The 14806-nt window shown below is 58.7% G+C and overlaps 1 protein-coding gene across 3 annotated transcripts in view; it reads right to left on the bottom strand.

Moving 5' to 3' along the window:
- The window catches only part of TBC1D22A (TBC1 domain family member 22A), a 361580-nt gene that overhangs the window by 134795 nt on the left and 211979 nt on the right, over nt 1-14806 (bottom strand). For all 3 annotated transcript variants that reach the window (XM_051839990.2, XM_051839991.2, XM_051839989.2), the window contains one exon: nt 1042-1117. In XM_051839990.2, coding sequence (XP_051695950.1) covers nt 1042-1117 — 76 coding nt within the window. The remainder of the gene's footprint in view (nt 1-1041; nt 1118-14806) is intronic.

Here is a 14806-nt window from a genome sequence, read left to right as displayed (position 1 = left end):
TGGGTGTGCAACAAGACAGTCAGAGGTCCTGCCCTGCGTGGGTCATACCCAGAGCATGAGGGGCCAGCACCGCGGCACAGCGGGTGAAGCCGCCTCCGGCCTCCAATCTGAGTGACAGACCTGGAGTCCAGCCCAGCCCCCCGCTCCTGAGGCTGGGAAAGCAGGAGACGGCCCAGATCCTTGGGTCCCGCCACTCACCTGGGAGACTGATCAGCTGATCAACTGGATGGATCTTTCTGTCTCTCCCTCCCCCCCCCAACTCTGCCTTTCAGATAAATAAACAACAGAGCGGAACAGGGTGTGTGCAGTGAGACAACGCTCCAGGCTCAGGCCGGAGGCACCCTGCCCTGTGTGGGCCGTGAAGACCTGCAGGCACGACTGGTCGACACACGGGGCGCTCTGCATGGACCAGCACATCTCTGCTCCACACCTCATTGCTGCTGTCACAAACACAGGGCCAGTTCTGCTTGGCATCACTCTGTTAATGCTCTGTTCATTAATTTAACTAACTACCAGGAGAATATGCCCGGGACGGGCTAGCATTATCTCTCAACTTTCATTTAATTAAACTCTGCTATTGCAATGTGACAGTCAGCACATCGCAGGGGGAATTATTTTAAGGATGAAGGTAAAAAGTATTTCAAAGCCCCCACTTAAACATGAAAGCGTAATCTAAAATTGCCCGAGCACACACCATAATTTTTCTATAATATTAAAGATGTTATTTCCAGACTCAGTAATTAATTGGATTCCATGGAGAAATTATTCTAACATCCTTGGTAGCAAAACGACGCACAGAGGCAGGGAGCCGAGTGCCAGAGGACAGCCGCGAGCCGCCGGCCTGTCTCCCGATCAGGGCGCTCCGGGCTGGGCGCGCGTTACTTCCCTGCAGAGCCCTGGCCCTGAATTCTGACGTGTCCTGTCGCCTGCACGGGAGGGACAGCTTGTCCGCAGCAGCATGCACAGGCCGCGCAGGCACGCTGAGGCCGGGCACGCTCGGCCCCGCCTGCCCCGGGCAGGGCTGCTCAGGAAGCTGCTCACCGTCAATCCGGCTCACGAGCTCCTCCAGCATTTTCACTTTCATCTGAATCCCAGGCTGGGCAAAGGTGTAGTTGTCCTAAGGGAAAAACAATAACGTGGATCAGATGCATATACACGAAACCCATTTTCCAAAGGCGAGAAAAGGCGGCTGCAAACACCAAATAACGGGGATAGTTTTATAACAGAACCAGTTCACCAAATGCGAGGTTTTACCTTGAGAAACAGGAGGGGATGCACGCAGTACGCGGGGTCTCCCCTGAAGAAGCAGAGCCCCATCTACCCACCAGAGAGGACACCGAACGGCCCATTTCTATACATTCAGTGTAGGTGTTCACATTCGGCTCACTGAGTGCACCTATCTGTGTGAACTGGACGGGGAGCCCAGGGCGACGGCACTGCGCCGGCTCCATGCGACAGACGATCCAGGTGCTTACGACACCGCCGCTGCACAGAGACGGCTCACAGATGACACCAGGTGAACTCAGGTGAGGCTCATGACCTGATGCCGCACAACCTCTGCAGTACCGGGGAACGGGCGGCCTGGCGAGGAACCAGGAGCTGCGGGACCTGAGCGAGCAGCAGCCCCCGTGGGCTCGCTGTCCCCCGCCTACAGAATGAGCAGCACAGGAGCAGCAGCAGCCCTGCTGGGACTGCCTGGGAGCTCCAGGATCCCGTGTGGGACAGGAAGGACGGGAGAGCTATCTGGCTGCGACACCTGTCAGCCCACTGATCGCCAGGGTTGATTGGCTAGGCAGGTGTCCCCGTCCTCCCTCACTGCCCCATGGGCGTCCCTCCCGAAGCTGTGAGTCAGTAAGGAAGGCGACCTTCCCCGCCAGTGGAGGACCGGTCTTCGGGCAGGGGCGTTCGAGCAGCTGCACTCCCTGCTATGACCTCCCAACAAGCTCTCAAGACACAGCCGGTGCTCAGGAAGTGGCAGGCTCTGTGACAGCTTGCTGTCACCACAAGGAAAGCACCCAGAGAGACACGTGGACACCAGGGTCTGGGAGAGCCAGCCAGGTCCCACCCAGTTCCTGAAGCAACACAGTCACACAAGCTGTCAAGGACGACCGTGAGAGGTACGTCCACGCCCTGATCTCTGGGGCCTGGGCCCGGGGAACAGGGATGTGCAGGGACCGAGGGTGCTGACCTAAGACAGGCAAATCATCCTAAGGATCCGGAAGGAAACAATGGCCTCACAGGTCCTTAACAGTGGGAGGAGGAAGCAGACGGCCCCTACTACAGCGATGCCACACAACGGGGTCCACCTGCCTCTGCTGTTGTTGAGGACGGAGAGAGGGCCCCTGAGCCAAGGAACAGGGCAGCCCCTAGAGGCTGGGAAAGCAGGGCGGGCTTCCTGCAGGGGCCTCCAGCAGGAACCAGCCCTGCCCTCACCACGAGGTTGGCCACAGGTCAGACATCTGACCTCCAGAATTAAGGCAGAAAGTCTGTGTTCTTTCCAGCCGATAAGACTAGGATACTGTTATAGCCGGTGGCAATAAACAACAACAGGGGTTTAGACGATGCTCCTTACCAGGGCCCCTAAGACCCACTAAGAAATACAGAGAAGTGGACCAGGAGGACAGCTGGGTGCCTGAGTTCCCCAAATGGACAGATTCTGTTCCCAGTGAGCCAACAGGGCCTCTGGCCAAGACAGCACTGGGAGATGGCAGCTGGCCACAGCTTTGCCCAGGGAGTGACAGTGGGGAAGGCCACCCAAGCTTTGGCAAGGGGACGCCAGGCCCCTGGCTCTGGTAAAGTCACAAGCACGGGGTGCTTGGTCAGGACAGGAAATGCTAGGCCGGACGGCTGCCACTCCTCAGGCAGGCTCAGGCCCAGCTAGGCCAGCACTCAGTGATGGCCAGCAGGGTCCTTGTACCTTGCAGACAGTGAAGGAATGCCAGCCGAGAGGGAGGTGCTGGCTTCATGGTCAGGAGGGAGACTGCCCACAGAGCCATGGTGGGGAGGAGGAGGGCTCATCTGGACTTGATCTTCCTTACCTACAGGCACGGGACTGGGAGACTGTCTGGATGAGGTGAGATGCGCAGACGTCTGCTGTGCGCTCGGGGACACGCCTGGAGCCCACGGAACCCCCCAGAGTGCAGGCGTCACTGTGGAGCCGGGCAGCAGTCAGTGCGCTCGGGGACACGCCTGGAGCCCACGGAACCCCCCAGAGTGCAGGCGTCACTGTGGAGCCGGGCAGCAGTCAGCCCTGCTGTGCACTCGGGGACCCGCCTGGAGCCCACGGAACCCCCCAGAGTGCAGGCGTCACTGTGGAGCCGGGCAGCAGTCAGTGCGCTCGGGGACACGCCTGGAGCCCACGGAACCCCCCAGAGTGCAGGCGTCACTGTGGAGCCAGGCAGCAGTCAGCCCTGCTGTGCACTCGGGGACACGCCTGGAGCCCACGGAACCCCCCAGAGTGCAGGCGTCACTGTGGAGCCAGGCAGCAGTCAGTGCGCTCGGGTACACGCCTGGAGCCCACGGAACCCCCCAGAGTGCAGGCGTCACTGTGGAGCTGGGCAGCAGTCAGCCCTGCTGTGCACTCGGGGACCCGCCTGGAGCCCACGGAACCCCCCAGAGTGCAGGCGTCACTGTGGAGCCGGGCAGCAGTCAGTGCGCTCGGGGACACGCCTGGAGCCCACGGAACCCCCCAGAGTGCAGGCGTCACTGTGGAGCCGGGCAGCAGTCAGCCCTGCTGTGCACTCGGGGACACGCCTGGAGCCCACGGAACCCCCCAGAGTGCAGGCGTCACTGTGGAGCCGGGCAGCAGTCAGTGCGCTCGGGGACACGCCTGGAGCCCACGGAACCCCCCAGAGTGCAGGCGTCACTGTGGAGCCGGGCAGCAGTCAGTGTGCTCGGGGACACGCCTGGAGCCCACGGAACCCCCCAGAGTGCAGGCGTCACTGTGGAGCCGGGCAGCAGTCAGTGTGCTCGGGGACACGCCTGGAGCCCACGGAACCCCCCAGAGTGCAGGCGTCACTGTGGAGCCGGGCAGCAGTCAGTGTGCTCGGGGACACGCCTGGAGCCCACGGAACCCCCCAGAGTGCAGGCGTCACTGTGGAGCAGGGCAGCAGTCAGTGTGCTCGGGGACACGCCTGGAGCCCACGGAACCCCCCAGAGTGCAGGCGTCACTGAGGAGCCGGGCAGCAGTCAGTGCGCTCGGGGACATGCCTGGAGCCCACGGAACCCCCCAGAGTGCAGGCATCACTGTGGAGCCGGGCAGCAGTCAGTGCGCTCGGGGACACGCCTGGAGCCCACGGAACCCCCCAGAGTGCAGGCATCACTGTGGAGCCGGGCAGCAGTCAGTGCGCTCGGGGACACGCCTGGAGCCCACGGAACCCCCCAGAGTGCAGGCGTCACTGTGGAGCCGGGCAGCAGTCTCAGCCTTGCGCAGCTCTAGAGCCAGGAGGAGGACTTCCCAGGGACACAAACATGGGGCTGGAAGAACAACCTCTAGCTCGAACGTGAAAAATACAGGACTGGGACCGGGGTTGTGGCACAGAGAGGGTTCAGCCACCGCCTACAACACCAGGACCAGGGCTGGGGCACAGAGAGGGTTCAGCCAGCGCCTACAACACCGGGACCAGGGCTGGGGCACAGAGAGGGTTCAGCCACCGCCTACAACACCGGGACCAGGGCTGGGGCACAGAGAGGGTTCAGCCACCGCCTACAACACCGGGACCAGGGCTGGGGCACAGAGAGGGTTCAGCCACCGCCTACAACACCAGGACCAGGGCTGGGGCACAGAGAGGGTTCAGCCAGCGCCTACAACGCTGGCATCCCATATGGTTGGTCTGAGTCCTGGCTCTTCACTCTCGATCCAGCTCCCTGCTAACACACCTGGGAAGACAACAGAAGATGGCCCAAATGTCCCTACCATCCATATGGAAAACACAGATGGACACCCCGGCTCCTGGCTTTGGCCTGTCCCAGACCAAGCTGTTGTGGCCATTTAGGGAACAAACTAGAAAACAGAAGATCCCTCTGTGTGTGTGTCTGTGTGTGTGTGTGTGTCACTCTGCCCTTCAAATAAATAATTTTTTTCTTGCAGAAAAAGTAAAGCACGGGGGTTGGCACTGTGGGGTAGTGGGTAAAGCCTCTGCCTGCAGTGCCAGCATCCCACATGGGCGCTGGTTCAAGACCCAGCTGCTCCACTTCCAATCCAGCTCTCTGCTGTGGCCTGGGAAAACAGAAGAACATGGCCCAAGTCCGTGGGCCCCTGCACCCACGTGGGAGACCCGGAAGAAGCCCCTGGCTCCTGACTTCGGATCGGTGCAGCCCTAGCCACTGCAACCATTTGGAGAGTGAACCAATGGATGGAAGATCTCTCTCACTCGCTGTCTCTGCCTCTGCCTCTCTAACTCTGCCTTTCAAACAAATAAATCTTTAAAAAAAAAATTTAAAGCACAAGACTATACCTGACATAATTGGCATCTTCTACGTGTTCTGAGCTCCTCTCCCTCCCTCCCTCCCTCCCCCTCCCTCCCTCTCCCTCTCTCCTTCTCTCTCTCTCCTTCTCTCTCTCTCCCTCTCTCTCTCTCATGCATACACGCATGCAAAACACAACACTTCCTAACAAGACTAAAAGCAGCAGCCACAGTGGCACAGAACTAGAAACGCCTACGAGGCCCTGAAGGTTCCATTCCCAGACGTGGGCAGTAAACAGCGTCAGCCTCCCTCCTGCTGGGGGGCTTCTCCCAGGCGGACTCCAAGTGACAGGCTCTGGGTTCCACACTGACATCTCCGTGACAGCAAAACCGCGCGAGCTCCGCTCGCCGACTCTGGACAGGAAGACACCGTGCGGTCCTCCGGCGGCTGATCCTGGGCAGCTCTGGGAACAGGCTCTCTCCTGAGATCCTGCCCCACGGGCCAGATCGAACAAGAAGCTAACACAGCCTCCTAAGAATGTGAGCTCCTGAAAAGTGAGGGCTGTCAGAGGCTCAGCCTTCAACAGACAGGACTGCCGGGCCCTGAAGGAGCTGCGCTGGCCCCGTGAGCCCTGACGCCCCTCAGGCTGACTCGGAGCAGCACAGAAGCCAAGTGCAGGCGGTGGATGTTAATGCACTCGAACTTTAGTGGGGGTAAGGCGTTTGGGATCCGGACTTCAACGCCCTTGAATGTCACCATCTTTGGGCCTGAAGGAGTTGACTTCTGCCCCAGAAAGCAGATAACAGAAGCAGATTCCCATCTGGACTGGGGCACCACTCAGTTCTGATATGCGAGGCCCAACAACAAAGCAGGACAGAATCAGGGCTGAGAAGGCAGCCAAGGGGACTGGGAGCCCCGGGATGGAGCGGCTTTGCAGCGGCTTTAACTCATGCCCTGTCCCAACAACTGCAGAGCCACCACGAGCATATTCTAGCACGCACGCCGACCACGGCTGTCCCCAGACCCCGAGGCCCGGGATTCCACCTGGGCTGCTCTGCCCCCAGAACTGCAGATCCCCCGGCCCCTGGCAACCACAAGCTGAATGAGCTGGGGTGATGCTCCCCCAGATCTGGGGTCTGCTTCAAGTGTGGGAGCTCCCTGGGCGCCTCTCCCTCACTTCCTCAACCCCGGGAAGCTCGGACCCAGGAGGCGACAGGCACACTGCCAAGGCTGGCAGCACACAGGGCCTTCTTCCCCCTCTCAGGGGCTCTGCTGCTGGGAGGGAGGCCCGCCAGGCCCAGCACCGGCCTGAGAGGCGGCGAGCCTGACCGGTCCCGGGGTGCAGTCAGCCGGTTGATTTGTCTCACACACTGTGAGATAGGATTTCAAGCCTCTCATTTAGCAGAAATAAAAGTAATTCTGTGGCCTCCATCTGCCATTATTTTGTTTTATTTCTCAATCTGTTCACACTCAAGTAGGGAAGATGGGTTCTCAGAAATCCAAACAAGGAGAAAAGAATAACACCCTAGAGCCCACGGGGAAACAAAAGAGAAAAAAAAAATCTATTTTTGCAAAGACCTGGGAAGGCAGAGACGGCATTCCTGCTGCAGGCTGGGAGCAGACAGGCCTCTGGACTGCCTCCAGCCAGGTGACGGCACGGAGCTCTGCAGGGCAGAGCCACTGGTGCAGGGTGGCAGAGCCGGGCCCTCCTGTCTCGTCCTGCGCTCGCTGAGGGAGCCCTGGCTCCAGGAAGCGCCGTGTGGCAGCTGGGTAGCCTTCCCAGGGCACACAGTGGAGACGGATGACAGCTGAGCGAGGCGTGTGCGGTGTGCGGAGGGGTGGGAATCCCTGGGGAGGCACCTGCCACTCGGGCCTTCCCTGTCCATGACAGTCCCCAGCTGCTCTGGGCGCACCAGATTCTGCTTGCTTCACGCTGGGAAATGAGACTCACCCTGGAGACGGCTCCAGCGCCCCCACACCTGCACCTGCACAGCTGGCACAGGGGAACGCTGCACTGTGGGAAAGATGGCGGGGGCAGCAAAACAGGAATCAGGCAAAGCCAGTGTACACGCACAGAAACACTGAGAGTAACAAGACCACCCCCTTCACAGAAAGCAAGCACGCAGCCCTTCAGGCTGGAACCTCTGCCGTGTCTTCAAAAGGACACAGCAGACAGAACTCAGAGGCCCGAGAAGAAGGGCAGCTGTGAGGACCACAAGGCCCTTCTGTGAAATCTTCCACGGAAGGCAAAGTCACCAACAAAAACAGACCCTGGACAACACACAGCGCGGCCTGTGCTCTTCAGGAGAGAGGCAGGCCTAGGTCTCCCGGGGGCCTCTGCAGGAGGGGCAAAGCTCAGGCAGGAAGGACCGCCTGGGAAAGTAAGACCCCTAACTGGACTGAGGATCCCCTCCCAGCAGGGCCTGGGGGCCCCTCCCCAGCCAGACACACTCCGACAAGGTTTCTTTCCTAAGCTGAAACCAAACTCGCCCCCCTACCCCTCCCGGCCCGCGGCCCTGAATACAGTCCCCACCAAGGGCTGACTGGGCAGAGGGAGAGGCAGGCTGGAAAGGCCCCTGCCACAGGGGCACTCGATTTCCTTCCCTCTCCACACAGCGCCAGTTAATGCATCCGCCCAGGGTGCACGAGAACCACAGCGGGCTACGAGCCTCTTCACCTGTCCAGGGACTCTCACCAAACCCTCCTACACCCCAGAAACCACGTCCTGAGCACCAGCGGTGTGCCAAAGAGCTGAACGTGGCAGGCCTGACAGTGCTGTCCTCAGAGGGCCTGCACGTGAGGTCGGTTCCCAGCCAGTGCCGGGCACCTGCACTGCAGGAGGGCGCCCACCTAGCAGCCTTGGCATCTGGAACATGCCAGGCACAGGTGCCCGTGTGACCGGCCCCCACGACACCCTGGGCACTGAGTCTCTCCCAGGCGTGCCCAGGGGAACATGTGTCAGCTGCTGCAAGGGGAAGCACGTCCCGGCGACTCCAGCGAGGGGCTCCAAGGCTCATACCTGGCTTCCTCCCACCCTGTTTCCGTGTGCCTTCCCGCAGCCGACTCGACTCCGCGCCCTTGTACCGCAGTGACCCACAGCTGTGAGTCCACTCTGTGGGTCCTGTGAGTCACCAGACCCGCAGCAGGGGCCGTGGGGTCCCCACACAGCCGAGGAGAAAGGCAGTCGGGGGTACCCTCAACACCTAGACAACAGGGTGCTCAGTACACCTGCCACCCAAACGCCCGTGTGGTGCCCCTGTGATGGGCAGTGAGCCGCCAACACAGAGCGGGACCCCACCCTGGAAATCCACTGGGCTGAGAGGGGAGGCGGTCCTGGGCCCTGAGCAGAGTCCCAGGGCAGCAGGAAGCCCAGCACGTTCCAGGAAAGCAAGCGGGGCAGTGGGGAGACCAGGGCGAGGCGAGAGAGGACACTGCAGGGCTGGAAGGCCCCTGAAGGAGCACGCAGTGGGGCCAACGCGAAGTTCTCAAATGAAGCTGGCGGGACGGTTATGGGGAGCCACCACGGCAATGAGATTTGCCTCTTTCTGGCTCAAAGTATGGAAAGAACAGGACGTGACCACAGGATGGAGCGGCGTCAGCTGCACATGAGACCCTGCCATGATCTAGAAAGACAGCGCCAAGAGCCGCCCACTGAAGACACGACTGACACACACAGTGCGAACCGAGGATAAGGCCAGCCTACCCGTGATCCACACTGGAGACACAGTCACCCCATGCAGTCTGAACTGAAGACAGAGTCGACCCACGTGGTCCACACTGCTTCCTACCGACCTACACTGTGGGAGGTTTTCCAACCTGAACGTAAGGTCTTACATTTCTTTTCTTTTTTAAAGATTTTATTTTTATTTATTTGAAAGAGTTACAGAGAGACGCAGGGACAGAGAGAGGTCCACCATCGCTGGCTCACCCCCCAGATGGCTGCAAGGGCTGGAGCTGCACCTGAAGTCAGGAGCCAGGAGCCTCCTCCGGGTCTCCCATACGGGCAGCAGGGCCCAAGTACCCGGGCCATCCTCCACTGCTTTTCCAGGCCTCAGAAGAGAGCCGGATAGGAAGAGGAGCAGCCTGGGCTAGAACCGGCACCCACAGGGGATGCTGGAGCTTCAGGCCAGGGCTTTAACCCACCGCGCCGCAGCGCAGGCCCCAGGGCCTCACATTCACTCTTATTACCTTGCCCGCGTGGTTCTCGCCAGCATCACTCTGCACCTGGATTCCATCACCTATCACCCCGGCTGTCCCTCAAGCTGAGAGGCACTGCTTAAACGGACACCCTCGCTGTCCTCTTGACCGTCCCTGAGAAGAGCAGAGGGACACGAGGGAAACGGAACTGCATTCTGGGGTGGAGCAGCCAGAACTCTGAGATACGTCCACTGGGCACGTGCAGTGGGACCACCACCTTGAAAGAGAGCGGGCTCTTTTGTAAGAAGACTACACCACCTCGCGGTGGCCCAGGAGTCCACTCCTAGCACTGGCCCAAGGGAAACATCCACCAATGAGAGAACGCTCACAGAAGCCCGCGTCTCAACGGCCAGAGACCAGAGGCAGCCCTGGCTCCCACCAACACCAGCAGGACAAACTGATGCAGGCAGGAAGGTAGCCAGAAAGGAGGAGCTGAGACCACCAGCCTCCACCCGCAGCCCACCTGCACCGTGCCACCCGCACTGCCTTTCCACACAGCAGGAGACCGCAGCTTCATGGAACCAGCTGAAAGTATCCAACAGGCTGCCGACTTGGGCCCCACAATGATCGTTAGCGCATTATAACAAACGTACCATGGCTGACACTCCTGCTACCTGCTACCATCATGCAACCAACGCCACAGCACTTCTGAGTTTCGCAAAGACAGGCAAGGAAACGGGCATTACTCGAGCCCTGCTCCAAATCATCCCTTACGAATGTTCAGTGAAGCCCATCCCAGACACCGTCCCTGCAGAGGGAGGCCCCAGCGGCAGAGCGCAGCGCCATCTCAAGCATGCCCACGTGCTGGGGGGCGAGCTTTCCCTTTGCAAGCTCATAAATCTTGCTTCTCTGCTGACCTTGACCTACGTCTAGTCCTAGAATTCTTTCTTAGGTCGGAGACAAGAATCTGAACCCAGCTACCCCAGGACAACACAGTGGAGAACTACTTCGTAAACGAAAGGAAGAAACCATTCATTCAGGCAACAACATGAAATTTTAGGTTTCCAATGCCATTGTACCCTGAATTCATTTTTAGTTTTTATATTTAAGTTGCTGCTCATGAGTGGTTCTTAATGAATCCTGGTGCGGCCTGTTGTGTTGTAGCTAACACATTCCTGTGTAACCAACTTCCTAAAATGTTACCAAGAATCCCCAAACTGATCCACCAGGGCTCTCAAACCCACCTCCAAGACGCTTCCACACACAGGGCAAGAGCCGTCTGCCACCTGAGACGGGTCTGGTGCGTATGTAACACCATGAAACAGAAACGGTGCTTCCTCCCTCTCCTCTTCCCCCGTGGGCTTCCTGCCAGGCGGAAAAGGCTGCTCCCTGGTGCACTCGGCAAATGCCAGAGCCGAGCCGAGCCGAGCGAGCTTTCTGCCCGGCAGCGGCAGCCAGGCCCCTCTGCTCTCTCCCTTGTTTCACACCAAATGCATCTTGCATTTCCTTTTCATATTCTGATGAACAAAAGCAAATCACTGACCATGTGACCGACCAAAGTGTCTGTTCAGACAGATATGTGATGTTTGCCTGTGAATTCCAGAAACCGGTCTTGCTGCAACAGCCACAGCCGCACCAGTCTGGCGCTCCCTGGTCACGCTGACCCGGGGTCTGAACTTACTCCAACAGAATGTACAGGGTGAGGAAAGACTACAGGCAGGATGAGCATGGGCTCCAGGCTGGCTGGGCATCGCCCTAATTAGTAATAATAATTAATAAATAATAATAATTAATCATAAAGCACCACCATCTCTTCACACAACACTCCCCCTCTAGATCTCAGCCAAACAACGTTGTGTAGCTACTCAGTTGTGCAGAGCACCCTGCTAACTTCTCCTCAGGACAAAGCCAAGCCACCAAGCAAGCTGCTCGAGCAACTGTGCAGGGGTCCAAATACAGATACGCACCCGGCTTCAGCTCCAGGCTCCAGGCCAACAAAACCCTGGACCTGCCTCTCCAAGCAGCACGGCTCTTCTTGCGACTCATCTGTCAGTAACTGAAACCTGCTCTTTGCCCTCCAACCTTGCCCTCCACATGCTGATTCAGCACCAGGGACAGGGACACAGCGTTCCCTTGCACTTAGCTGGGACCAACTCCCTTCCAGGGTCCAGCGGCGGAAGCCCATTCCTGAGACCCCGACTGCTGCCCTTGAGAGAATCAACCTGGAGCAGGAGCACTTCTCCAAGGGCGCCCTCCCAGGCTCTGGGTCCTCGTCTGTCCCCTTGCGTCTCCCTTCACTCAGCTCCCCAGTTAAGTCCCTCAGGGGCACCCCCGTACCAGACAAGTCCACTGCAGGCCTGGCCCCAGACCTGGCAGCGATACTCCGCAGTTCTTGCTCACTGGAAGTTCCAAGCCTGGAGAGTCACCTTCCCAACATTCCTGTCCCTTCCGCGCCACCAACCAGTTCTAAGAACTGAGTAATTGTTCCCCAAGGAAGGAAAATGTGAATGACTAATTATAAAAGGCAATGGTTCTTTTCTACTCAAGGAGCTGTCCTGCTAAGTAATGAATCTAAGAGTAATAGCATGACTTCAGGGTAGGCAAATATGGAAGCTGTAACTCAAGAAGTAATAGCGAAGCAGCAACCTTGGTGCTGGCGTCGGCAGTGAAATGAGAAGACTGGCAAAGGCGAAAGCATGGTCCCCTGCAAGCCTGGCGGCGCCACCCAGCCCAGAACTTCTCAGCGGACGCCAGTCTGAAATCTCTGGAGACAGCGCGAGGTCAGCAGCTCTGACCAGGGAAGGCACTTACTCAAACCCAGGTGTCACCGGAGAGGCCAGCACCCTGCATGCAGGAAATACTCAGTCACCCACCTGGGTTCACACGTACCTCTAAGACCTACGCCTAAAAATCACCCCAAAAGGCAGCTAGTGCACAGGCAGCACTGCAAAGACACAACGGGGGGCGGCACTTGGCACCGTGGATGGGACACTGCTTGGGAAGACTGTGGTGGAATGAGAACTGCCCCCACCACGCTCCTCTTCTCAGAACGAATCCACAGCAACAGAGGACCACGTCCGTGTGTCTGGGTGTGGGTCCCCGCTCCACTCCCAATTCTGGCTTCCTGCTAATGAGCACCCTGGGAGGCAGCAGTGATGGCTCAAGCAGCTAGACTGCTGTCATCCCCACATGGGAGACCCGGACGCAACTCCAGGTTCCTGCCCTTGGACTCGCCCAGTCCTAGTCTGCAGGCTCGGGGGAGTGAAGCAGATGATCTCTCTCTCTCTCTCTCTCTCTCTCTCTCTCTCTCCTCTCTCTCTTTCATATGGCTAAAATAATTTTTAAAGTTTTTTAAAAGACAATTCACGAAGCCACTACAATCCGTAACAGCCCACCACATTATTTTTAAGAGTTACAGCTCTGTGAGCGCTCTCACAGTGCACTTAGCTGGGGGCGGGGGCTCACCTGCTCCCAAGCTTGGAGCAGCAGTCTGTTCTGCGCGCTAGAAGGCCTGCATGCCACAGTCAGATGGCCTCCAGGAAGCCACGGCCAACCCACGCACACAGCACTCCCATTGCCCGAGGACAATTCACACAGAGTGAAGCGGAGAGAAGACCAACCACCAGAGAAAATGAGGACGAGAGCAAGCCGGATTATTTCTTCAAATCAAACCTATCTGAATCTTTAAAGAAAACTGCAGTCAAAGCTATCATACAATTGAGAAAGAAACACAGAAATCGTATACCCAATCCTGAGGATTGTTCGTAAGCAAGATTGAGAGAATAAAATGGAAAGTTCAGATCATGCCTCCTGCATTCAGTGCTGGCTCCACCCCACAGCCCCACCTGCACCCAGCCAGCCTGGACCACCTTCCTGCACGCAGGAAGCCTCCAACCAGACCCAAGACTCTGCTCCATCACAACCTGACTCACTTCTCAAGATAAAACCTGCCCGGGCAGTGTTGTGGTGCAGCAGGCTGGGCACCAGCTCCCATGTGGGCACTGGTTCGAGTCCGGGCTGCTCCACTTCAGGTCCAGCTCCCTGCTAATGCACCTGGGAAAGCAGCAGCAGATGGCCCAAGTGCTTGAACCCCTGCACCCACATGGGAGGTCTGGATGGAATTCAAAGCTCCTAGCTTTGGCCTGGCCTGGCCCCAGTCATTGAGGCTACTTGGGGAGAAAACCAGTGGCCAGCAGACAGACATTCATTCCCTCTCTAACTCTACCTTTCAAATAAAATAAATCTTAGGAGAAAAAAACACAAAAACAGGCAGATGCAGCCCAGCCCTGCAGACTGCGAGCCTGGCATTCTTTCTATGGGGAAGGGGCGGCTCTCAGGACTCCTCCCACGCACCCTCAGCTGAGTGCCAGCGGCATCCCCAGGTATGCCCACCAACAGAAACGTCCCCATTTATTTCCCGGCAAACCCAGGGACACCATGGCGCCCACGGCCACCGCTCTGCCCAGGGACCCCTCCCTACAGCGGCCGAAAGGCCCGCAGAGGCTGCGTGGCACTACCTGTGCATCCAGCACACCCGTGCCATCCCAGCGCCCGCCGGCCGGGCTCTCCCCTGGGCAGAGGGTGCTTCCCGCCCACATCCCGCTGCTGACCCCTCCCTCAGGGCAGCCTTACGGACAGGCCCTGGGAGCCACGCCTCCCCCTCAAGACCATGGCATCCAGAAACCTAGCTCTTTCTCTTCTCTTCTCTCCCAGCACCAAGCAGAAAGAATGTCTCTGAAACAGACCGCCAGTGGACAGGGCACCGAGCCCTCAGAAACGATGGACCTTCCTCAGCTGCCAGGCGTCACCCGCACTTCTCAGCCCCCGCTCCAGCCTCGCTCCTAACCCGTGCAGACTGGCGACTCCACACGGCACAGCCAGGCCCAGCCCAGAAGGATGCTCGCGCGCCGCCAGTTCCCACCCAGACTCGCGTCTTAGGGCCCCTTGGCAACTGCTGATGTGGCGTTTTCCCAATGATCTGGATACGAAGCTCTAGGTATGTCCTTAGCCCGACTTCATCAACTGTGCAGCATAAATGTTCACTAATCCTAGGCTTTCCTACCAGCTCCTGAGACCCACGGGGGCTGGAGCCAGACTGCGGGATCTGGAGCCCAGCCCCACAGCTTGGCAGCCTTGTAACAAGAGGCACCTGGCGGGGGTGCTTGGAGGGAAAGGAGCCGATAAAGACCACCAAAGCCCTCAGAAGCACAGACGTGCCAGCACACCGGCGGTGTGTGCCACTTCTGCTTCTCGTGGGCACCCT

This window comes from Oryctolagus cuniculus, chromosome 11, assembly GCF_964237555.1.
Source record: "Oryctolagus cuniculus chromosome 11, mOryCun1.1, whole genome shotgun sequence".
Lineage (NCBI taxonomy): Eukaryota > Metazoa > Chordata > Mammalia > Lagomorpha > Leporidae > Oryctolagus > Oryctolagus cuniculus.
This window is presented reverse-complemented; position numbering and strand designations above follow the sequence as displayed.